The 26,163-nt window shown below is 37.1% G+C and overlaps 1 protein-coding gene across 2 annotated transcripts in view; it reads right to left on the reverse strand.

Annotated features, from left to right (window-relative positions):
- Nucleotides 1–519: 519 nt before the first annotated feature.
- Nucleotides 520–26,163, reverse strand: part of HIRA (histone cell cycle regulator) — a 39,707-nt gene continuing 14,063 nt past the window's right edge. For both annotated transcript variants that reach the window (XM_076352762.1, XM_076352763.1), the window contains exons 7-25: nucleotides 25,074–25,234; nucleotides 24,309–24,476; nucleotides 23,674–23,787; nucleotides 21,857–21,927; nucleotides 18,673–18,778; nucleotides 17,826–18,053; nucleotides 17,021–17,106; nucleotides 16,353–16,547; nucleotides 14,781–14,951; nucleotides 13,022–13,226; nucleotides 12,147–12,251; nucleotides 11,187–11,335; nucleotides 9,732–9,893; nucleotides 8,911–8,969; nucleotides 7,787–7,892; nucleotides 5,852–5,974; nucleotides 4,449–4,612; nucleotides 2,308–2,396; nucleotides 520–1,721 (exon numbers count right to left, since the gene is read on the reverse strand). In XM_076352762.1, the coding sequence (XP_076208877.1) occupies nucleotides 1,605–1,721; nucleotides 2,308–2,396; nucleotides 4,449–4,612; nucleotides 5,852–5,974; nucleotides 7,787–7,892; nucleotides 8,911–8,969; nucleotides 9,732–9,893; nucleotides 11,187–11,335; nucleotides 12,147–12,251; nucleotides 13,022–13,226; nucleotides 14,781–14,951; nucleotides 16,353–16,547; nucleotides 17,021–17,106; nucleotides 17,826–18,053; nucleotides 18,673–18,778; nucleotides 21,857–21,927; nucleotides 23,674–23,787; nucleotides 24,309–24,476; nucleotides 25,074–25,234 (2,579 nt within the window). In that variant the 3' untranslated portion in view covers nucleotides 520–1,604. The remainder of the gene's footprint in view (nucleotides 1,722–2,307; nucleotides 2,397–4,448; nucleotides 4,613–5,851; nucleotides 5,975–7,786; nucleotides 7,893–8,910; nucleotides 8,970–9,731; nucleotides 9,894–11,186; nucleotides 11,336–12,146; nucleotides 12,252–13,021; nucleotides 13,227–14,780; nucleotides 14,952–16,352; nucleotides 16,548–17,020; nucleotides 17,107–17,825; nucleotides 18,054–18,672; nucleotides 18,779–21,856; nucleotides 21,928–23,673; nucleotides 23,788–24,308; nucleotides 24,477–25,073; nucleotides 25,235–26,163) is intronic.

Below are 26,163 nucleotides of genomic sequence, written 5' to 3' on the forward strand. Positions count from 1 at the left end.
CAGGAGGGTATTCCCCACATTTGGAGGGTTTTGTTGCCTTAAAGAACACCGCAGAGCCACCTCTCTGAAGAGGGTCAGTCCCCTTCAGCCAAAGTCCACAGTAGCACAGCTAGTCCTTGTCCTGGCTGAGGGCGAAGGATATTGTTTGTTTCTGCTAGAAGTTTGTTTCTGCCCTTTTACAAGGGTTTAAATATACTTACTTATTTCAATACTAATTTTCTTACTCAAAAACATCTCAAAGTAAGGCAATAAATTGAGGCACACCTGAATAGCTAGGTCCTGGAAAGAACCAACACATACACTTGCTTCTTTCCCAGCACCAAGCATACTTTGGGGAACAAAACAAAGTTGATTGATTTTGGTTCCAAAACCACTCCACAAGTGAACTGCAGGCAGGCCACCAGCAGTATTTTGTTATTACAAAATGCCAAACAAGGAACATGGCCATAACTGCACAAAGCTCATTTTTTGTTGCAGCACTGACCACTTTCGGCAGTGGTCAGGGGAGCCCATTTTGCTTTTTGTTGCCTGAGATAATGAGCACTCCCACACAGCTCCTGCTCCCTCAGCTGAGATGTGGCTCCAAGAGAAAACATAGCTGCTCTAGGGAGATCCCAAGTACTTGTCTGATCATGCTTTCAGAGGAAAGATCACCCAGACAGTATTATTTATTTCTAGACATATTAACATGATTCAGCCTGCGTTGACATTTCTGGAGATGCCTGTGCCCTTTGTAATAATTCAAGACCATGTTTTTGCTTTTTGTTTTTTAAACCAATGCAATGTTCATTTATTTTTGTACTTACAAAAAGAGCCACCCCATTGTATCCCCCCCCCCCCAATGCCTTTTACAAACATTTAAAAATTAAAAACCAGATGATGACATGTTAATTTGGTAGAATTATTTTGAAACATAGCTTTTGTAATTAGAGTTAAATTTCCTACAAGATGACTTTGTAGAGACAGCCTGATTATCGGCCAAATAAAATTCCATATTACAAGTTAGCAAATTCTAGTACAAAAATAGTCCATGTGTTAGAACAGCCTCTTATTATTATTATATTCACAGGAAAGAGTCTATTGGCTGCATAATACCTTAATATTTATGAAATTTCTTTTTACGTGGCTCATTCATCTAATTTAATATAGTGTTGAGCCTCAATAAATCCTCAGGCAAAAAACCCTAAACAGGGTTAAATATGCTGTTCAGTGTACTCTGAAGTACTGTGCTTTTCACAGGACATCCAAGAAACCCCACAAACAGTTCTCAGCTAGTTTTGATATTAAAATGAGATCCAGATCCAAAAGGACCCCCCTGAAGTACATATCCATGACTTTCCATAGAAACAGAGGCAACAGCTTCGATGGTTAAGTTTCACTTGGGAAACGGTCTAAGCTCATCCACCCATCATTTTCACAAATCCACTTGTGAGCTTCTTTAAAAACTAAAGCAGGTCACTCCCAAAGCATCTGGGACCCTTACGGCACTGCTCTCTTCAGGAGTGTCCCTACTGACCAGGCTCTCGCTCCTCTTCTGTCTCTGGTTAATGCTGTTCAGCAGTTTCTCTCGGACCAGGCCCCACAGGGAAAATCTGGGGGAAATGCTACTTGTCTCTCAAGATGTCTAGCTGCTCTTGATATTCTGTGAAAAGCCTCTGGAAGCGGAGGTTCTGTCCAATGACAGGAAGAAGCTCTTTCAATAGTTCTCTCTTTCGTAAACCCTGCACAAAAACCACAAAAGCATCCTCAGAATGTATTACTTGATATCATGAATATATTTGATAGAGCTCTTTAAGATTCACGCCTTTTTTCCTGCCTGGAGAGGGCTGTGTATTTTATGTTCTTACTCCGCTTACATGATTCCCAGAATAAAAACTGTCTTTACATTTATGTACACTCATGAAGCTGGTGCAGCCCCTGCAGTTACAGACTCCAGGCATACTCTGAGAAGGGGAGACATTTCATTGGCATGTCACTACTTCAAAGTTGCTGTCTGAAGAATGTGGAGAACTGAACATGCAACTCTGCTCCATCTGCATGATACTCAAGACAGCACCAGAGCTGAGACTGTGGCACTAAGCATTTGTCTACAGTTTCACATGAAATAAATAGAAGTGTCATGGGAGGAAGCCTGCTTATGAGATTAGAGCAGAGTATGGAAAGGGTTCCAGGGTCAGCAAAAATCATTTGTGATTGCTTTTTTGCCACTAAGTTTAATCATATTTTAAGTTCTATTGTCTATCCATGCTATGTAATTTTCATGGGAAACTCTTCCTTGTTCGTTATTAAACTATTATCAGGACTTACCATAACTGTTGATTCCCACTGACTTCCAGCTGAGTAATGGACTGGACCCAGTAAATCCTTGCATAATTCTCGCAAACGATATTCAAACCCTGAATATTATCAGAAAATAAAATCACATTCATAAGCGTTTCACTAATATAACCACTCCACAATGTAACTGAGAACATTCAGGAAAGAGTTACAAGTATCTAGAATAAAATAAAGCCAAACCCATTGATTTCTGAAAAAGTATATTATTCTTCTAGCAGCAAATCTTTGGAAAGATAAGGTGATTTGTAAAGGATTCATTTTAAACTTCTGAAGGGTTTTATTCTAAGTTCTCAAAACCAAAAACACTACTGAAGATGATCTATAATAGGGAGAAAAACTGAAGTAGTTATTCCAGTTTGTTTTAAGAGCTGCCCTGATCACAACCTCACTCCCCCCTCCCACATAAATATACCAGCTTTAAAAAAAAAAAACAAAAACAAAAAACCCACTGGAAAACTGACAGACTTCAACAGCCAGAGAACTAATACAAAAGAGGTATCACAAGAGTCAGAAAGCCACAAGATGAAAACCAGTGAAGAGGAAAAGTTGTTACGTTGCATTTAATGGCAATATATGAATTTGGAAAAATGAAGTCAGTAGCAAAACAAAATAAACAAACAAACCAGACATCCTTCTGAAACATTAAAATATTACTAAACCAGAAGAGATCTCTCAAACCCTTAGCAAAAGAGCTTATAACAAAATTAAAATTGATCCAATTAATAGGCACAAGAGTTAAAAAGGAAAGAAGTAAAAGAAAACCTTTAATAAAACCACACACAGCTTCCAGGCCAGCTTTATTCACCTAAAAAATCAGAGGGGGGAATTCCCTTGCAAAGTAACAAAGTCATCTGTTCAAGAGTAACTTGCCAATCAAGGTATAATAGGTGGAATATTTTATTGGATTAGAATTCATTAAATGTTGAAACCATCATAGGAATAAAGGATCAATAATAGGATGTGCAATTTTCAAAATTTAGCAGACCTGGAAAACTAGTGAAACAGTAATACATGTATGGCAAAGCAGAATTTGCAGTGACATCCAGTGTATACACACACGCAAGGCAGTGACATTTGTGCAGTGCAAGATGAACGCTGCACACACAACAGAGAAGTTCTCAATTAGTGAAGACTTTTAAAAGTATAACTATCTCTAGCATATGACCCAAGATGAACATTTTAATTTCTACTGGGGAAGGACAGAGAGAATTATATGCAGTTCATCAAGCTCTCTTGTTAAATAAGGTAGGGGTCAAAAGGCAAGAATTAATGAGCTCAATTTTAATTCTGCCAACACCTATTAGGTGGCCTAACATGAACCATTTTGCTTCCCTCTGCGTAAAATGATTATGCATGGTGAGGAATAAAGCTGAATTAATACAATGTGAACACTAAATTTGTTATGCAGACAAGCAGAGATACAACAGAGATCTTTAGAATCCAAGAAGCATGAAGTCAGTTGGTTAACCTTATTTAACATAATAGCATAGAGATATAGTGTTTTCAAATATAAAATAAGACACAAGCAACCTTTCTTGTGGATTTCTTTCCCCACAGAATTTAACCTGTGGAGCTCACCAGTACAGGCTGCTGAAATTTTAGAATGTAAAAACGTATAAAGTTTAACACAAGCAAATTCTCTGCAGTTTTATGTGCTCTGGTAGAGTGTCAGAGACTGAGCGACTTCCATTTCACATCAGGCAGTGATTGTCACAGTTGGCTGAGGCATGTTACATATTTTACAAGGTGTTGCTGGTTCCTCTGAAACATCTGTAGTTGCTGCCAGATAATACATACAAAATGCCTGACAGGCTACTGGACTTTTTTTTTACAATGCAATTCCTACTATTGAAGTCCACAGATGACACTGTCTCTCCAGACCATGAGCTGTTCGCAGCCTGTGTGTCAAAATAGGATTCCTCAGTACTGAGCACTATAGGAAGCAAATGCGCTTCAGCAGTTTGTTTTGTTTTTAAGTAAACACCAAGTCCAGAAGCCAAGTGCTAAAAGGAGAACATTAAGTGCAATCATACATAGGCATGATGTGAATAGAGCGTTTCTTTAAAATCCATCAGAGCTGCAGACAAGTAACACAGCATGGCAGGTCTCACCTTCATTAACTAGGTACCGTGCATAGATAAGGAGCCAGTGGCGATACTCATGACTGGATTGTAACATAAGTGCTGCTGCTATCTGGTTCTCCAGGTATGCAAGCGTTGTTTCTTGTTGCACTAAATGAGGCATGGAGAACAATCTTGCAGCTTGCCTTCCTGAACTACAAAACCAAAGAAAAATTAACATGCCAGCCATAAAATCAGATACTAGTTTAAGGAATATATATTTTTGTAGTACAAACTATTCTACACTTATCTTTCAGAGGCACCTAGGGCTTCCAGAGTTCAAGCTTTTAATGACAAAGTTTTCATAGCAAACTGCCTTCCCCAACACTGGACCATTTACAAGTATCAAGGTCCACAGAGGGTTTTCTGCCTCCTGTTCTTTTTCTCTTCCTTTCATCTGTCTTCTCTTTAAAAACACCTGCTTTTCAGTGACCAAGTGCTCCTAAATGTTTATAGGAAATTAAGATGACTGCTTTTACCTTTCTTTGTCCCTCACAGGTGAAATTCACGAAACAAACACAAGATATAAAGTTAGCCAGAAGCATTTAAAGGATTTCTTGCAAATAAATGTATTGTCATAAGAAGGCTAATTTGAAAAAAGCAACCAATTATTTCCTTTTTGAAAAAAACTGCTAATTTTTCAGTCTGATATTTTTTCTCTCTCAAAAAGTGTTGTTTGTTTAGATTTCAAATATATTTCCCAATTAATTTCCCTTCCCCTCCCAAGAGAACAGCAATAAAATCATACAACTTCTTACAGTTTTTCTCACAAAAAAAAAAATTAAAACTCAGATGTGAAGGACAGAAATAGCACAGAAATCTGCCTGGGAAATCTAATTCAAATCCAGGTGACGATGGGCTATTGAATTCCCTACAGGAGTCTGCTCTGGCTCACACAATTCTCCCTGGTGATATTTTCAGATGTTAAAAATATGCATTAGATGACTAATCACTCAACTTTCTCAAAGACTTCATTAAATAGATCCCTTGAGGGCAACTGAACTACTCAAAATTTGTAGGCCTACTCCAAAGCTGGTAAACTAAAAATTAAAATGTAAAACGTAAGAAGTTCAGTTTAGTTAACCAAATATTACACATACAGAATTGTCAAATACTTTATCCATCCAATAAAGAAGAGCCTTAAAATGGTTAAGTTTAGAGCATGCTTTCTTGCCCTCCAAGCAATCTCAAAATAACATTAAGATACAGACTGTAAATGTGCAAAGATTTAAAAAAAAAAAAAACCCAACCCAAAACAAAACCACTCTATGAGCTACTGATAATTTTCAGTGCCATTAGCATCTTAAGAATTAACTCACTGATTCAAGCACATGAATAAATAATAGGAAAAAAAAGACAAACATGCTGATGAAACGAAGCAATTAAGTGCATACTTTGATGTTCGTCCCTGTATTACAGCTAAGGGCCCAGAACACAGCATGGCTTCTTGGGATGGTAAACTATTCCTGAAGTCTGCGCATTGTGCTAGGGAGTCCTGTTTGTCAGAAACAAGATTCCTGAAAAAAAGGAAACAAACAAAAACCAAGTTTGAGGAGAGTAGGTAGTGATATCAGGGGATCCAGCTCTGTTCTGCCTCAAAGCCTGACTTGTATTTTCCACAGATAACCGAAAAAATACCACTGAGGTGCTCAGGAATTCCACGGACCCCAACTGTTCCCACTCCATGTGCAAATTCTGATTGTGCTGTCACGGAAATGTCCCTCCCACCCCCAAAGTTCACAACATTAATTGTATAATACAATTTATCATTAGTTTTGAAGGAAATGAACTTTCTACTTGCCATTTTACATCTAATAAGAAGTCATGCCCCAGAACGAAGACTGGAGTGAACAGAGGCAACGGCTTTCTTGTTAAGAACTTGATTTTACCTCATGTCAGGTCCCCCCACCCACTAGACAAGTCATCACAGATCACACATGTTGACAATTTTTCCCCTCCATTACAGCTATTCCTTCATATGGAGTGAGTTGACAGTTACAGCTGGCATTTCCACACTAATCAAGGATATAATTTTCACTGGTTTGAGATGCCAAGAGAATCAGTGGCTCAAACCAATGCTAAGTTTAGACCTCCAGATAGCTCAGAGGTAAAATGGCACAAATATTTAAAATGCCCTTTACTGCTTTATCATGTTTAAATTTGTATGATGACTAAAGGGATCGCTCTTTTATATATTTCCAAAGCTGTGGTACAAACTAAGAAACGACAGCAAATTCAGAATTATGGCTGAGAGCCTGTCCTCTGCTCCTTACTGACTGGGAAAATTTCTGCATAATTTCTCAGTTTATCTGAAAAACAAATAAGGTGTTTTCTCTTTTCCAAAGGATTCACATCAAGTAGTTGACTAGTAACAATTATTCTAAGGAGGAATTAAAACAATAAGCCCTTTCATCAAGCATGCTCATTACACTAAGTACCACAATTATATTAAGACTGCAACATGGTTTTTTTTCCTCCTAGAAAGACAACAAAGAATCTGTTTTGGAAAGACACTGTAAATAATTTAACCATGGAAATTTTTTATGGGAACTTATGCCTTGACAGAAGTAAGAGAATCCATGGGGAAAGCCTATCTGATACCCAATAAGACACAGACTCTTATGTACCCTTTCCTTGTGTTTAGGACATCAGTAATGACTCTTCCATGGGAATTCTCTGAGGTATAATGATTTCTTCACTCCTCCCCTACCTGACTTACTATCTTCATTAAACTTTTACATCTTGGAGACAAAGAGCTCTCTTCAAACTTGACTGGTCATCAGATCCAAAAAAATATTAAGGAGTGACAGGGACTGACAAAGTCAGGCAGATACATGTTCAGGATTGGAGTGCATAGGTCTTATTTTCTCTGGAAAATGGGCAAAATAATTTTAACATGTCTGAACTTCCAACAAACCCCTGAAAATCATTTTGAAAATTTTTCCAGAACTGCATTCTTTTTCGTAAAAAAATGAATTTTAAGGCTAGATTGTCTTTAATCATTGCCAACTGCTTGACAGATTCAACTGATGCACATCAGCAAAAGTATATATAGATATATGTTAATAAATAAAAGAGTATGCACCGTGTAGGAAAGAGTGATAAAGCTGTAGTTTAACTTCTTCATTTTTAAAACTTATTTTAAAACATAACAAATAATAAGAATGTAATAGAGTAAAGCCTAGACATACAATTAGTGAACTAAACCAAAACTAAGCCTGGCGCGTGATCCTACTCAGACTAACCTTCAAAATATAGGGTGAAACAGTAAATCAAAATACACGTCAGTCCAGCTGAGTTGTAAAAGCAGGAAATAATATATAACTTACCATGTAGAAAGAGAAGGATTAAAACAGTATGCCTTTCCATCGGACATGCTCATTACAGGTATACCATGCTGAGTCAGCAAGATCTGAGAGACAGTTGCATCACTTCCTACAAGTCAAATCAGACCAAGGTATGGAGTCTTGCATAACATTCATAATGGTAAAAAATGCTATCCACCATTAATTATCAGTCATAGCAACCAACAGAAAAAGGTTCAGTAAATGTTATCCTCAAGCACTTATAGGAAGGTCAAGGCATAAGATAATGATGGTAAGCATCAGGCTCAGTGAAGTAGCATTAAAATCACTCTTTTGCAAAACACATTATCAATCTTGATACTGCAATTTGTACAGAACATTGGCTTAATTGGAAACATTCTCCATACCTAGGGGCAATCTTCAGCAATTTTGCCACGTCTTCTGTAACCCAAGAAGCCTTTATCTTTCTTTTTCCCATTAAGTTAAAATTCTAAAAACGAGCATACTTAGAAAAGTGTGCTCTCCAAGAACATAGTATAAGTGGGATAGCTGGAGTTTCTCATTTCCCAGCATATCCCATGCCCAGGGTTTGTGCATGTAACTTCTAATGAAGACATTTGCAAACTGCTAGTACAACTACTTCTCTAGGTAGTTTTGATTAGTACTGTATGGATTAAAGCTAAAACAGAAGCCAATATGCTCTGAGACACTGCTTTTTTGATAATTTGTTTTGTGCCAGACATTAGCAATGACAGAAACTGAAGATTTTGAAATAACGAATTTGAGACAATCAGTTGTTGTTCATCATTAAGATAATATACATGCACACAGAGAAATTGCTGTAATAGCAGATTTACATAAAATATTTGGTTTGTGATCTTCACAACACTGAACCTTCACATTCAGAAGCAAGCCAGGATATAATAAGCTACAGATTCTTGTACAAGTCTGTTAACCGCTGATATTCTCATCTCAGTTATTTCTACTGTATTTCAACATTGCCGATGACTTCCCTTTATTACACAATAACAAAGTAGATTTATTTGTTTAGGCTTTTCAGGTTTTGTAAAATTTCAGCATATTCATAAATGGCACTAAATAGTACAGGTGGGCTCAAAGGTTGGTAAGTAAATGACCCTTTTTATTACCTGAAAATATTGTTTGCAAAGACTCATCTCTAACAATGGCTGTCTGCTTGTGAACATCCCTGAAAAAGACAAAAGAACAAGTCTGCAGTGTAAAAACAACTGTAAGCTCCAAAATCATTTAACAAATGCACTTCTTCAATATTCATGACAAAGTGGTTTCTTTGGAGGAGTTTGGGTTTTTTCATTTTTACATTTTCTTCATTGCTTCGACAAAAAGATTTTGGCAAACTCAAACCCCTTACGGCAAGACAGAAGTCAGTAGCAGAGGACAACTTTTATACAGTTATTCGTCAGGAAACCTCATTACAGCTAAGCAAACACTAAGGATCCAAATAACTCCTTTAGGAGCTCTGACATGCATGAGGCATTAGATTAAATTCAACAACTGTAAACAAGTACTGCGGTTTTTATCTTGGTATCTTGAAGATGGCTAGAGTACTTCTAACTCTGAAACTCATGTACTTTATTGGCTAAGTATAATGGAAGTTGGAAATATCCGTATTTCTCCTTTTTCCCCCCTCAGTCCATTCCATATGCATGACACAAGTCTATCCTAGGGAAGCTGTTTAAACTAGTAACTTCTAGCTGATCATCTATCTTCCTTCTAGAATCAAATTCAACATTATGGACCATCCTAGAAAGGAAAAGAAACAGGGTTCAAGTCCTGCCCAATTAACTCTTCATATTATATCCAAAAATGGACTTGTGTTCAGACCCGATTTGGTTTAAGCCTCAGTTTCAACAGGAATGCATCAACACAATTGAACAGTTACCTATAAAAATCATCGCAGCCAGCTGCTGCAGCCTAATATGGTACTTACCAAACAGAGAGCATAGCAGCAGTGGTGAGAGCCATGATGTAAGAACCTGTGCAATGTAGGGTGGAAATGGGTGTATTCAATATTATAGGGGGAAGAAGGCGACGACCACAAGCTGAAAATACTGACAATGTTCGTTTCTCACAGGCTACACTTACAATCTCACTAAAAAACAAACAAACAAAAACCAAAAAGAAACATTTACATTTTGTCAAATGCAAGTAGCATAAAACCAGACTGATTTCTTAATTTATCATACAACTTGGGCTAATTCCCCAAAAGGTAACTATTACAGCTTTTAAAAAAATCCTGGGTACCAAAGGAAAAGTTCAAAAAGCACACAGATTATCTATAGATGCGTTCTATGCCTCCTTAATTTGGTTATAACTATGATGGTCTAAGGAGATGGGCAGAAGGTTTGCAGGCCGAGATAGTATCTTTTATTTGACCAAGTGGCATTGCTGGAAATATCAGTAACGCTTTTGGGTATACACAAGCTCTTCTTCAGGCCTGAATTTGTATTTAGCTTTAAAATCCATTGCTTCTTTTTCAGACCTGCACAAAGCATTATATGTCTGCAAGCTTGTCTAATTTTTTCAACTATGCAAGCCTGTGTAATAAAAGCTATTACTACTAACTACAAATACTAACAACTTAAGGGTGTTACTAGAGAATCAGCATAAAACTCAAGTTAAAAAAAATGTTTCAAAAAAATTCTGACAAATAGTGAATCTCATGGCTCAGGCTTCAGAAACATACTTTCAATTTAAACTCTGAGGTTGGAACTAAGCAAAGTTGAGAAAAATAAAGAGAAAAAATATCAAAAGACTCAGGAAAACACTTCAACGTCACAAAACATCCTGTTTCAAATTTTTCATTCTTTAGTAGGTAGCACTTGAACAACTGTCACTTACCATGATTTAGTCCACTTTAATGGAGAAGTTTAAAGGAGAAATGTAAATACACAGGAAAATAGTTGTACCTGGCTAATGAGAATTTGTGATGCTTTAAGACTGCATAGAGCTAATACTTGGAGTGAAACTGGTCTTAAGAGTAAGAGCAGTACATATTTTTATCCACAAAACATTTATTAAGCAAGATTGTGTAAAAATTACAATGGAGAGTGATAAAACCAGCAAATAGCAGTAGTCAACAGAAATAAGTCAGAATCCCTACAAAAAACTCCACAGGATAAGCGTTTAAAAGCATCAATGTATTAGACCAGGTTAGCTAGAAGAGAAATAGCACACCTTGAGCCAAGCACAAAGAATCACAAAAATCCCTAATAGAAGTGATCCAGTTAATATTTTTAGAGTCTCTGCTTATTTGTAAATATGTGGGTTTAGGGCTAATTAAGTTTCTGTAAAGTGTACTTTTGTATCCCTAAAAATGTCTTCTGGCCTTCAGGACTACTTATCTTCTGCAGGCTCCCACTTCCTCCAAAATGTACTCTCTTACCAGCTTCCCGCTGCAGTGACAATTCGACTGGTGAGGACTGTCTCCCATTCCTTTCCTTCTCGATTACACTTTAACCTGCTCAACTTTGAACCTCCCACTGTGGTCATTTCATTCTCCACTTCAAGGTACATTGATGGATCTGAACTTATCTGAAAAATAAAAAATAAAATACTTTTTGGAAGAGGAAAATAACTACTTAAAAAAGCAGCAACTACTATTAGATCCAAAACAATGCCGACGTTAAGAATGGATTTAAGTATGGCATTCTCTGTTTAAAATGGCTTCAAAATACACTGTGGTACTTCAAAAGCAGCAGACCTCTGAAAATCAGTCTTGGCTAGAACACAAATAATTTCCTTGTATTCGGGGCATAAGAATGAAGAAAGGTTGTGCTATTCTGTGCTTCCTAATTAAGGGCACCAGATCAAGTCTAGATGTGCCCAGTCTCCCTACAATCTTGCAATTAGAACCAGACTACCACAACCTAAGCACGCAGAAAAATTATTTCATAAATACCTAAAGTAATACTATTTGCCAGTCTCTTCAGATGTAGAGCATCTCCAGAGCGCTCTCAGAAAACACTTTTTTTTTTTCTCTTCAGCAGTGTACTACCAACACAACCGTAATAATAATGCAGCAGTTACTCCTGTCAGACCCTCTTATCTTTATGACACACTTTGGTTAACCAGGAGGAGGGACTGATGAACCAGAGGTACTCCTCTTGGAAGTTTAGCTAGTTCCGAAATGTCCTATTTTTAGCTGATTTGCCATTAACTTTTCTCATATAGACATATTCTTAGAAGCTGAAGTATACCATCTTGCTTGCTTGAACAAATACACATATTCAAATGTTAATTTATCAAAGGATCCTGAATAATCTAAAAATATATTAAAAAAAACCAACAGGATTTTTTTTTTTTTAAAAGTATTAAGCTTTTTTCCCCCTTATAGTCCACTTACTTGCAAAGTAAACGATTTCTGTGGGATTGGGGTTGGCAGTTTAAGTGCTAATGCTGGTGCCGAGATACAAGCAGCATCCTTCTCAGAGGCCAGTGTAGCTGGGGACTGTAAAAAAAAAAAATTGCAAAAGTGGTTAAATTTTTCCATTACATAAAATTTAAAACCAAAGATATTCTATAATATAGATTGAATTTGAAAGAGAAAACCTTTTTTTAAAAAATTCCAAATAATGCCAATTGCAAATATTAATCATTTTCAGATTAGTTGTATAAACACAAATTTTTTAATATAGCTTCTAAGAATTAAAAAACCAAAACAAACTAGATGGTGTGGTTTTTTGGTTTTTTGTTTTGTTTTGTTTTTTTACAGACCCCCTCCACCTTTCAGCTGGAACTAATTAATGGAAATTCTGGTATATTGCATGGAAAAGCTGAGCTCTGAATACTGAAAAGAGAAGGATCTATACGGCCTAAAATGATGGGAACTCTAATACAACTTACTACTTCATGGTTCCTAGGAAAGTCATAACTATTTGAGCCATCATATCCAAGTCACTCTTTTGTGCGTGGGCCACTCTCCATCAAAGAACATCAAATGCTAATGGTGTTTCATTTTATTCTACACAGTCATTTGCAGGCTATCACTACTTCGCATGCTGGTACTGTTTAGTAAGTAGCTGCATATTTATATAAAGGATGGACACATTTGCCACACCACGTGCATCTGCTTTTTATAATCTTAAAGTTTAAAAAGAGGCAAGGAAGAGGGATGGCTAAAAATTCTGAGTGACTTCCCTGACTTGATGGAACAAGTCAACATGGGACTGACTTTATTAAATGAATACTGAAAGCTACAATGAATCTTATTTATTTCACCTGAACAGTTAAAGTTACTGGTACAAGTCTGGAGTCTTTTCGAGGCCTTCCTTTTTTCTTCTTTTCTACCGTTTCGCCCTCAAGTTCCAGTTTCCGTTTGGGTGCGCTGAGTGGTTTAGCAGCTGGAATCTTCTCTTCACTGTCACTGCTGCTCTCCAGAATATCCTTGGGCTTACTGTCTTTAATTAAATTCTGATCCTTCAGTCTGAGCAAGTAAAAAAAAAAAAAAAAGAAAAATAAAAAAGTATTTCACATTTTATATAAGCTGATTCCAAAAGCTGCCACATACCCTACGCACTGCATTCTTGTAGGTAAGAAGATACATTCTTAGCCTTGTTTGAGTGTATTTCAATATGCACAAAGGCAAGGAGGAAGCTAAAGAGGTATGGCAAATCCTCCACCAAAGTACAATGTGCAATATATATGTAAGCTGATCAGACATATTCTCTCCTTTAAAAAAAAATTAATCAAACTAGCAGTTAGCAAATGGATAAAGCTGTAAATAACAACTTTATTGTAGCATTCAGTTCCAATTACAATCAGATCTCTCTCCCTGGGTTGATACAAATAATTCAGCACTCTGTAAGATGCAAGAGTAGTTAATCTTTTCCCTCCAATGGACATTACACTTTCTGCTTCCTCATGCAGAACTTCATTTGTCAGTCTGTTGTCTATCCCCAAAAGTTGTCCTATTCAGTTCTGACTACTGTAAGAAAGATGCATATCTGCAAACCATACAAATGACCTCACTGTTCCATTTTCCATTTCAGGAATACAATATAACTAAAGAAGACAAAGTACAAATCCCTGTGAACTCTTTTGTTAACCATTATACACTAAAATAGGTTATTTAATCATACTCTTCCCATTCCCTCCAATAGCTGGTTATTAACTCACAACAATGTTTTACCACTTATTCCATAACCACTTGGCTTCCTAGAGATATCTTGCATAACCCAAACCTTTTTTCTTTGGCATCTGAATTATGCCAAACAATACAATACACTTTTATCCATACTTTACTGACACATTAGAAGCAATTATGAGAGTAATTTAATACATCTTTCTTCTGCATCATATGGTTAAACTCTTTGATATAAAAATATTGAGGTATTTAGTAAAAACACATTTTATTGATAATAAGTTGGGGAACTACGTACTTCTTTCTCAAGACTGCTATTTTTTCTATTATGTGTTTTGGTGAAGCAGGAATGCTTATGCCATAACACACTATGTCACAAAACCAAAGGCTTTCTTGTTTTTTTTTAAAAATCATGTGGATCCAGAGCCAAAAACCCTTAAAAATCAAAGCGTCTTCTCTGCATGCCTTCAAGGCATAAAACTGAAATACATCTGCAGCTATTATGATAGGCCCTCTGCAGACATGTATGGTAATTTATCTTGAAGTAAATCTCACTCTTGTATAAAGATGCAGGCTGGCTATTTTTGTCTTCTAAGGAGCACAGATGCATGCAGCCACACATGGAGGCACACGCACACACAGCCTCTTGTAACGATAGTTTTAACTCGGAATATTTTGAGGAGTCTTCTTGATCCCAAATGCCAGAGACAAATGTACAAAGGGATATTGCCAGCAAAGAATTTACCTATTCACAGCCGTCTCCTTCCTTCCAATTGTGGAAGAGACCCAAGACAATTTCTAGAGTGCCAGCATCATGACATCCACACCACAGAGAATCAGCATTTTAACTCTCTACATTACTATCCTTTTTTTTTTTGCCCCCAGGCTATGCCTTACCTGTCCGCAACAGTCTGATTTGTATTTGTTACAACAGCAGTCCCTGAGGTGGCTTTGGATCGTTCTGTAAATCTAGAATCAAATGCTTTCATAGGTTCAATCTTGGATGGAGTTGTCAACACAGAGGAAGATGATGCAGGAGGAGCAGCTGAGGCAGAGGTAGCATTTACACTGTCAGTAAAAGGGACAAGAAAACAAGGATTGAAAGAAATTTAATATTGGTAATCTGCATCACTCATAACAACTAGCTAGCATTCATTATACTGGCCAGAAACTATATTGAAAACCTTTCACTCAAGTACATACATGAATTGTGATACGCTTTTTCCCCTTCCATGCATCAGTATCTTGCGAGCTTTGCCTACTCTCAAAAGCTGTTTATGATACATCTCAGAGCTAAGAGCTTCATGTGGCTGCATAGATACATCTAGATTAAAAGACCGTAATTCATTCATTATGTACTTTTAACTCAGGAATGAAATGATACTTTCAGCTGGTACTTACATACCCAAAGGGAAAGGATCACTATCTTAACTGATGGCTGGAGTTCCTGGTTTTACCCCTTGTTCAGGTTACCAAATACTTTCCGTTACAAGATTATATTCCACTGTTTATCAATCAAACAATTTGGGCTGAAACAATTCATGCCAGGTTTTCATTTTGTTGTTGTTGAATTCAAACTAATTATTAGGCCTTTCCAAGCATAACTCTAAGGCAAAGGAATGTGTTTTCCCCATACTAAAGCATTCCAGGTATCTGTTATTTGAATAGCTGTTTACTTTAGAGATTTTTCAATTCATTCAGAGAATGAATTGAAAGAATGGCTCTAAGATAACTGATGTTTGTACTAAAAAGCTATTAGAAGTCCAATTTCCAAAGAAAATGAGACTTAATAGTTTCATCTGTCAATCATTTCTCATAGTCTACCCACTCATTTTTTAATCTGTGGCTAATTTCAACTAAATTTGATGGAGTGGTAGAGGTTCCAGTGACACTGTGCTCTTACAAACGCTATAAAAACACATTGAGAAGAAACCAAGTCAGTGTTACCACTGAGGGAAAAGCAAGTAAAATTTAGCTGTTCCATAATTAATTTGAAAGACAGACCGGCCAATCAGTGTATGAGCATTGACAAGTCAATGTCACTGTGCTCTGATGGGATTGCTACACAGGGAAAAAGTACTACCATGTTTGAAGAGAGATCTACAGGACACAGGACAGAATGTGATGGAAAACAGGCTTCATTACTTCCATTGCTGGAAAACCTTCTATTATTTACTAATAGCGACCCAGTAATCTATAAAGCAAGTCAATTTGTTAGAGCATTAGCCATCAACCTCATTGCGTTGAAATTCATTTCCAGAACTATGCATATGGATTTATTCATTACTGATTTATCACCATTTAAAGTAACCAAATACTAATAAAATCTTGATGTTTTCAGGAATGTTAGATTCTTGATGTTTTGAGGTAAGGAAACCACTTTAATAATTGCGTGATTACATAACTGTAAATGAGAATTAAAAACTAAATGGAGTCATATAAATTAAAAACAAAACTGCAGATACTGACCCATCTTTATTGGCTGCATCATCTGTTGGTTTTATACTGGCTGCTGTTGGCTCTACAGAAGGCTTTGAAGTATTAAGGGAATTTGCTGCGTTAGAATCTAATGACATGAGCTGCTGGTTACTTTGAGAAGACATCATTGAGCCAGAAAGAGATCCAGATATTGGGATGCTATTGAAAAATGCTGTAGAAAAATCCCTAAGCAAAAAGACAAACAACAAATATATTTCTCAAAAACACTTTACAAATAATTGAAAAAGGGTAATTTTAACTAAACTATTTATTCCATCCTTCCCTTTTCCACATGTGGATACTCATATACAACCTAAATAAACCACCAACACCTAACTTTGCAGAGTTGTTTCTCGTATACAAAGGACGATAAAGCCAGTATTAATGTAGATATGAACCTGCGATACATTAGAGTGTTGTTCACTCATCTATAATGGTAGATAATGAGAATTAGCCTTACCTATTAGAAGTGAGATCTAATAGCTAAGAGAACATAGGTTGAAACTATATTCTGTAAGTACACACAAGGTATTTCCAGCAAGTGCTTTAGATGCCATAAGATTAAAATAAGTCAGAATTCTTAGTTTGCGTCAGAAAAAAGGAAAAAAAAAAAAGATAAAAAGGTAAAGAAGGATTTTAAAGACCACTTCCAAACGTACCCAGTGTCCAGCTGAGCTATGCAGAGAGGCGTGATCCTTCTCCGACCATCTGCTGTTCGTGTTTCAACTTGTTTTTTTAAGAGATTCTGTTAGGAAATATATTTCATCATTATTTCTGATAAATAGGAGATGCTTTTTTTCTTTTTCTTTTTTTCCCAACTGACAAGAATAGGTGTATTAGATGTAAGATGTTCCTCAATTAAAAATCTGTTAACAAAGATTTTTTTTCCATATTGTCTTTGAACCATGCTACTATTGCATAAATAGAATCAATCTACATTTTTATTAATACAAGTTATTTTAATGCCACAACTTCTTTTTGACCAATAGTAGGTGTTTTTTAAGTAGAAGTTCATATAGTACAAAGTACAATAGAATTCTGATTCTCTCCACATTAGAGAGTCAAGTCCGAAACATTCTCATCTGTGCGCACTGAATCTTTCATTAGAAGTTGTGTTCTATGTTTAGGGGAGAATTAAATAATGCTTTCAACCTCCTTCACTGAGAAACCGAAGCACAGTTCTACAATTGGACTGTTATTAGCTACCTTTGGTTTCCTTTCTGCACACCGAGAATTTAGCACACATCATAGAAGTATCCACAAGCCTTTTTCTGCATAGTCTTACTTCTGCTTAGAAGTATTTTAACTTTTCAAAAAATCCCAGTAATGTCAACTGGACCATTCGTGGGTTGAAAGGTGCCATTCAACACGGATAAGGAAGCGGAAATTGGTTTTATCATAAGCAGTTTGGTATTTATCGGCTTAGCACTTGACACTATAAAGTGACTATCCAAGAACACCTACCTTTCTAATGTCCTCCAAACTCTCCCCATTAACCATGCTTGCCACTTTGGGAGCTGCTGTCACAGTCCCAGATGCTTCCCTAATTGACACGTTCTTCTGCTCCACCTGCTGCTGTTGCTGTCTCTGTTGATACTTGAGCATCTCTGGATTCTCAATAATGGTGGTAGACAACTGAGCTTCAGTCATTATAGCTAGGCTTTTACCATAGGTGGACTGATGAATGTTGCTCTGTGGGCGTTAAAAATGTATCACACAAAAAGAGTGACTACAACTGCTAGCATGACATCACTAATTGTAATGTAATAGAATCACAAAAATCTAATGGAATCCATAAAATGCAAATGCCCTCTGTATCATTTATACACTACAGATTTTTTTTTCTTTATATTTTCAGCTAACTCTAAATCAATACATAAAATAATTGGAATTCAAAGCTTTAGCTGCTAATAGCAATGAGAAGAAAAAACAGCCAACAGCAATCAGTTTAAAAAGACTTAGAATAGAATCATAGAATCATATATGCAAGTCAAAGAGTAATTTTAAAGTGTTTTGAAGCACCCACTCCTCGTTTCCTTGGCCAAATAATTACTTCAAATGTATAATGACGTGAAGCAAGTGGATGTTTTCCAAATAGACTTTCTTTCCAGAATAGAAACAAATACCACAAATTCATTTCTTGACTACTCTTTTTTAATGATTTGTAAAGTAGACAAGAACACATTTTTCTGTAATATGGAAATCAGTCACTACATACTTCTATAAATAGTCCAATATTTTAATTGAATCTTTTAATTTAATCAATACATCCCTTCAATATGAACACAGGTTCTCCGAGTGCTTACTGTACCTTTTCCTCCTCGCTGAGTGGATCTCCAAGTTCATCCTGGGAAAAGTCCAAAAACGCCACTGATCCATCCATGGAACACACCAGGATACCGAGTCCATTAAGGGTCCTGGAATAAGGAAAATAAGGAAATAAAGGTCCGTCTTTGTTTTCAATCTTTCATTGATGCAAAGGGGCAGTACAATAAATCGCTCACTAAAAATCTTGGCATAAGATTTATTATCACAGCAGCTACTGATGGAACCAAAGAAGTGGGACAGCAAGGAGACAGAGCGATGGACAGCAGGAGTCCGTGTGCCGATATTCCTTTGGAGACTGCACACAGCAAGGTGGCATTAGAACAATACACCTACCCATGGCATGATCAGCACCATGAAAACCTTTCTGTAGGGGTAAAACAGACTAGTGTTCACAATGAACAATGAGAGAAAATTATAAATGTATTTCCTTCAAAAGACATACATAATTTGTGTGCTAATGGAACTGGGTGAAGAAAGGGGCCTTCAGCAGGTAAGCAACTGATACACTTCTTTTCAGGCCATATAAACTGCTGTTTGGGGCCCATGGAAGATGAAGCTTCATCATGCGTGGGAAACAAGTAACAGGTAGTCCGTTCCTATAAAGAGCTTACAGTTCAAATAAACAAGATAGGAAGCAGAAGGGATGAGACTCTTAAGAGGGAAGCTCTGTATGTTGGGTAGATGCCTCTTCTCTATCATCATTATCTGAAGCGACAGCAATAAAAAGAAAGCCAGATGTGCATCTGAGCAGTCAAAAAAATCTCTGTACTAAGGCAAGAACATATGTTTGATTTTGTTATTGTTCATTATTTGGGTTTTTAAACAAGCTGCACATATTCTTGTATGTGGGGATATATTGCAACCCTCTTCCAGAGGTCTCAAAAGGTTTTCTTGGTGGAAGAGAGGGAGGAGAAACTATACATTCTAGTCTTAATGGAACGATAACCTTCCATATATAACCTATTATTGCACATTTGAAAAAAATAATATTTGACGAGTTTTGACTGCTAACCCAGTAACTTCCAATTATAGAGCTCACAGAGACAGCGACATAGTGGTTTACAGATTATTTGTTACAGAGAACAGAAGAGGAAAGGGAAGCAGGCAGAACTCTGAAGTCCTATCCAAATTAGTCCAGCAACGCTTAAAAATGTATTACATGCATCATGGCTATAGGTGTTTGAAAACATCTTTTTTCATGGTGGCTGGTACCCTGATAGCATCACATCCACAGAAGTTAGCCTCAGCACAGTGTAACTAGGTTAACCAACACTACTCCAAGTTAGAAAATGATAAAATCTTGTTGAGAGTTTTCTGCTTGCTTAGCAGACAAAATTGCTGAGTTCCTATTGACCTCTGGATCCAAGCAATTGTTCCACGAAAACAATCATGTTCACATATTATGATGATGGATCCAAGTCTAAAACTCTAAAATAGAAATGAGACAGCTATAACAATATAATAGTATCAGATTTCTCTGAATTTACTCAGTCTGTTTTCAGAATGGAGCACGTTTCTGGGAACATTCCATATTATTGACATTTTAGCCATACATTTCAATTTGTAAAGAGGATATAAAAATAACAAGCTTCCTGATGATCCTTTGTCTCTCAAATATCCCACAGAACCATTTCCTCAGAAACTGCAAAATGTTAACCAGCTATTACTCCCAATGACTTTATGCCATGAAAAATGTGCAAATTGCAGATGGAGAAGTAAAAAACTACAGGAAAACAAAACTATTCAAAGCTATTGTACTACAGCAATAGCAGCACTCTCAGGAACTATTCCACTTAACTGGCTTTCTAGCCTTAATCTATTAAAGAAAGAAAAATGTTTTGGTTTTGAAAACTTTTTCTTGTGCTTCATGGCAAAATCCACATGGCACACAGAAAACAGGAAGTCATACAATTGTAAGCTTTAAAATTTAAAGCATAAACCCACCAAGACTGTTATAGCTATTAAGGTAGAATTTCAAAAGTTAGGAAGTGCTAGAATTAAGACAACCTATGTAATCAGCTGTGTGCCTGTCATCAAAAAAAATACTAGTCTTGTACAGAACCCTTAACTCTAAATCACCTGATGCAAAGGTGCAGAGTATTTTTTTTAATACCATTTACTGAGTGGTCTCATGGTTATTTCTCCCTTATTATTCAAGTCTTGCAGTGGATAAAGAACTATTAACGTCTGCATTTTTATGACCAGGCCTTAGGAAGAAGGCAGGAGAGGAGAGAGCACCACTAACTGCAGAAAGAGGAAAACAAGATTTGGGACAGTAGACTGCTGGGAAAGTGGGTTGTCCAACCCAACCCAAATCACTAGAGATGTCCTGCAGCCTCTTGGGAAAGCTCAGCACTTGCCCTTCTGCTATGTCCTGTGGTTGGTGGATGGGGTGTGGTTGGGTGTAGTAGGTTCATTATCCCTTCTCTAAGACTTGCTACATGATCAGCCTCTGCTACTCTTCAACACAGAGCAATTTACACCCTTCACATGGCACTGCAACAACATGGTATAACTACAATTTTACTAAACCCAAAAGCTATTGCATGTACTTTTTTTACAAAAGCTATTGCATGTACTTTTTTTATACATGAAAATCCTTCAGGCATTCAAACGATGAGGGGGGGTGGGCTGTCTGTGTGTGAAAAGATCAGTGAGTGTATGTATAAGTGTATGTATAAAACATTTTAAAAAAACCCACACACGAACTCTTTTGTTATATTGTCTCCTTAGGCATGAATGAAAGATTGGCCTAGAAGGTTCACCTGAATTTGTCATAACTGTATAGTGCAATAACTTTTCATAGATGTAATGCACATAAAACTCACCACGTCCACCATGTCATGGTATAAAATACATATTCTATGAAAAAACTTTTCAGATAATTATAACAAGTAGGAACTCATTCCACAGGTATTTTGCTGCATCATGTTCTAAATACATTAATTTTTATTCAGTTTTAATGTTACACAATCTCAAGTGACCACATGCTAGTTGCTAACGTTACTACCAAAGATGTTGAAGCAGAACCAAAAACTTCAGGAACTGATTACTCGTGTTCCAACAGCTACAACCTGTACTGTTTTAAGGAATTTCCAGTTAATGTGTGTACCTAAAGTTGATAGCAATGCTTTGGCTTTTGTAACAAATAGCAGAAATCAACTTACCAGGAGATGTCCATGATAGACTTGTCAAACAGCTCATGTATGACAACTAAAGGTCGTTTCAGACATGTGAGCTTAAAACAGAAGAAACAACACTCAGAAATTTAGAAGTTCTATGTTACCACAAATATTACCACATTAATACTCTCCCAGAGTCTAACAATATTCACCAAACAAGATCTGGCCAGGAGACAGCTGTATGCCTGATGGTGTATCTGAAGCAGCTAGTTACCCATTCCACTACTGGCACAGAGAAGCTTTGAAGAAAGCAGCTGACATTCAATCCTCTCCTCCTTTCTGAAACACAGACTGAATTTCTTAACCAACTTTGCCTTTACATTGCAGTCACAGAACACTCTCTACCACTCAAAGTAATTCCGCACATGCTAAAGACAGCTTCTATTCTAAGCTTTACTGAGATAAGGATGTTGCAAACTGCCAGCACAAGAGGAAGACAGAAAACAGATTAGGTTTCCATGTCCTCACTCAGACTACTTGTATAAGTAAGTGAAACCTATCAAGAGCAAAGGGACTTTGACTCACGGTTATTCTTGAAGAGGATTCCTCTACACTTATAAACCAGCTTAGTAATAAAGAACTGAATATGAAAATTCCCAGTAACCTGTTCTAAATCAGATATTCTAAGCTCTTTAATGTTAAGCCAATGGACTTAATATCCATAGTATATAGTACAACTGAAATGAAGCAGGAAAAGTCAATGTGATCTACGATGTTTCATGCTTATAGGTTCACAGATGTAGTGTAGTAGTCATCTTCAGTAGTTATTTCTTTTATGTTTCCATAGGTCTGTGTTACATACATATCTATTAAGCTCTCCAGGGCAAGGACTGCCTATAACTTTGCATCTCTGTAATACCTAGTATAACCTCAACAGGCACCCTAAATGAAATCATAGTATAAATAGAAAGTAAAATATACTGAGAGTAATACTTTGATATGGGTATGCACCGGTAGCATTGCCAGAAACAGATTTAGTGTTAGGCATTTAGCGATTGATGGATAAATATCACACTGGAATCTGTAAATAGTAGATTGCAGTTAGCAATTGATGTGTTCTGGCACACATTCTCATCACAAAGCTTTACAAATCAGTTAAATTTATTCCCTGTCCTTTGCAGTTGCCAAACAACACATCTTGCATTTATAAATGTGAGAATAGCTACTCTTCTCTTAGCCAGAATAACAATTTCAGTGTAGATTTTAAACTAAAACCCAAACTCGATATTGAAAACTTGAACATATACTTAAAAAGCTCATTCACTTTCACATTCCTTTCCATAGCAAAGGCAGAAGCCAGGGATTGAAGCCAGAACGAAGCATAAAGATGAGCCGTATATATGCTCAGAAACAGCTATCCTGTGCCTGCTATATTCTCCTCACACCCATAAAAGCAAGACTAACAAAGCTAGACTCTAAGAGCGATTAATGGGTAGGTGGGCTAAACATGGAGAAACAGTAAAGTCTTTTTCTTATGAGACTCACATGAAGAAAGAGTAAAAGACATAGGAAGAAAATAGGGATGAATTATGTTTTTTAACTGTGGTAACACATTATTTCCCCTAACAGTTCCTCTCCCTTACCACAGCAACATACTCTGCCACTGGCTTCTAGCTGCTCTTGGCTTTAGAGTAATGAACTAATACCAATCCACTTCCTTCCCACCCCAGCTAATTCTGTAACAAGAGAGGAAAAAAAACTAAACATGAATCTAAATATAAGACTTAATGCTGCACACATGACCTTTGTGCTAAACCCTCAAGTTATCCAAATGACCACATCAAAGGCAGCAAAACACTTACCCAGACAGAAAGAGATCGATCCTTACTACCAACAGCACAACAGCAGTAAGGACAACTTGACTTGGTGGAGCTCCCATTCTTTTGTTTCTTCTTGAAGATTTTTGGATTGAATTTCTGAACAAATGAGATGCCCCAAATTTTATTACAGTAATCACATTTTAGTAGACCTGCTTTACAAGCAAGTTTTCCACTTAAGAGTGAAAAAGAAACATTTCATAGAAAGTCCCTAACCAGACTCTGTAAGAGCACTGACAAAAGCAGCATATGCTTTCTTAAGGGGCTTTCTGAATGCCTTAACAGGAATGGCAAATAATATTAATTTTACTAGCGATCAGGAACCCACTAGAAACCTAAGTCACTTTAATCAAGTCACTGAACAGCTAACAAAGTTAGTGTTTGGCATTCCTAATATGCTCCTGTACTCCCCTTTATCTTGTTCATCTATGTCCAGTTCTCTTATCACAAGAGCAAGCTGACTGTAAACATGTAAAGCTGATGTTTTTTAAATGCCACCATGCGTTTGCTTTACTAATCTTGACACCTATCTCCACCTCTTGTCCCATTTATGCACAAAATCATCAAAAAGCACGTATTAGAAGTTTTACTTCAGGGATAAATTACTATCACTCACTCACCACTACTGTAACTGCCTTCCGATGCCCTACAAAATCCATGTTGGTTTTCCATCCATCTCTCTCAATGATCTGAGCAGTAGGTCCAGAATTATTCATGGCATGAGCAGAAACAAGATAGTGACCATCAGGTGACCAGCTAAGACGCAACACATGAGTTGTCCCTCCACACTGACAAAAAGAATAGGAAAAAAAACCCCCATCATACTAGAGCTTTAAAAGTGTTTGGCAAACAAAGGATTTTTTAATACAAACTATTTAAATTTTACATTCAGGGAATATGATTACAAAGTCAGTCTTTTGTGAATATAAAAGAATAACATTACATACAATTCTCAGCACTTCAGCCATGTTTATACAGGTGATCTAATGTAACTTACGAAGCTCCACCAAGAGGGGGAGAACTTTAAAGGAAACAAAATCTAAGTCTTTTTGGATACTTTACACTCAGTATTCATCACAGTCCTAGTTAGTGACAGGGCTGCAGCATACCAACCGCTAATAATGAGACTTCAGCTTGCAACACCAGCTCACATGTTTACAGTCTATCACTAAGAGTAATTGCACTAATCACGATACCGTAAGATCACTGCAAAACACTCCACTCACAAAGCACCGGCTTCTGTCCCCAGAAATTTGATCTCTTGATAGTTTCATTTGATTTGGCACTGTTAATTTAACTAATGTTTGTGCAGAATCAGAGTTATTCTTACAATTTTCATTCATTCTATAGGAATTCACTTTGAATGGTCACACATTCTGAAGTACCTCATCAAAGGGTTTTGTGATGCTGGTTTCCAACTGCCAGTCCATGGTCCGCCACACCTTCAAACTTCGATCATCAGCCTGAGAGGCAATGTATTTTCCAACAGGATCCCAGGTCAGCCCTTTCACCAAGCCAGAATGCCCCTTCAAAGTGGCAAGAATTTCTGTGCACACAAAATTGAGAATAGAGAGGAGTTACTGATATGTCCTTTAGGACAGACTGTTGAGGAGATTTACAGTATCTTCTTGAAACAGCATATTAAATATAACCTCTTCTAATGTACAAACAACAACATATCGACCAAACGGGAACCTGTATTTAAGCTAAGAATGATATAAAAAAGTGGGAAAGAGAAGTCTGGACAGAATAAGGGGTGCAAAACTCTGTGTAAGAAATAGATCAGAGCAGGAGGACCAGCAGAGCTCAGGAAGTTCAGAATAGCGCTTTCAAGCTATGGAAAGCAGCGGTTTAACTGGAACTTCAGTTAAACATTCACCCTTTCCTCTGTACCCAAAGATTATCGCAACAAATTCAGCTTTGTGCATCAAACATGAACTAAGTCAAAGTTGTGACTGAACGGACACACAAGCCTGGCAGACCTGGTAACCTACTTTTAGCCAATCTCTTGCTTATCAGACTGAGAGAAGAGGCTGAGAGTACTGCACAGGCTACACAGCTAGCTTGGAAGTCTAAAAACTCCGATATCAGGATTGGAAGCAACCCTAAAATAAATGGCAGTGACTGGGCACCACAACAATGGGAGTTTTTGCCTGCATCAGGTTACATGGTGAGAAGCAGCCAAATAAAGGCACATGCTCCCTAACTGCCGCAGACCCTCGCAGGTCAGCTAAAATTGTCCAGTGCACCAGCTGCGCCTGGCAGCGCAGTCCCCGAGAAACAGAGGCCTCGGGACTGTGTGAATTGCCAGCACTGCAGCAATGGAAGAAGGAAAATGGCCATCAAATTTAAGACTTGAGAGCTTCTGCTACTGTGAGGCTCCCCTAGTCCATCCTTCCTTCCTCCCCTTCATCATGTAAAGTCACACTGCTTATTAAGCAGCAGCATTTAAAATGGGGTAAATAAGACAATGCC

The sequence above is a fragment of the Aptenodytes patagonicus genome, chromosome 15 (assembly GCF_965638725.1).
Source record: "Aptenodytes patagonicus chromosome 15, bAptPat1.pri.cur, whole genome shotgun sequence".
Taxonomy (NCBI): domain Eukaryota; kingdom Metazoa; phylum Chordata; class Aves; order Sphenisciformes; family Spheniscidae; genus Aptenodytes; species Aptenodytes patagonicus.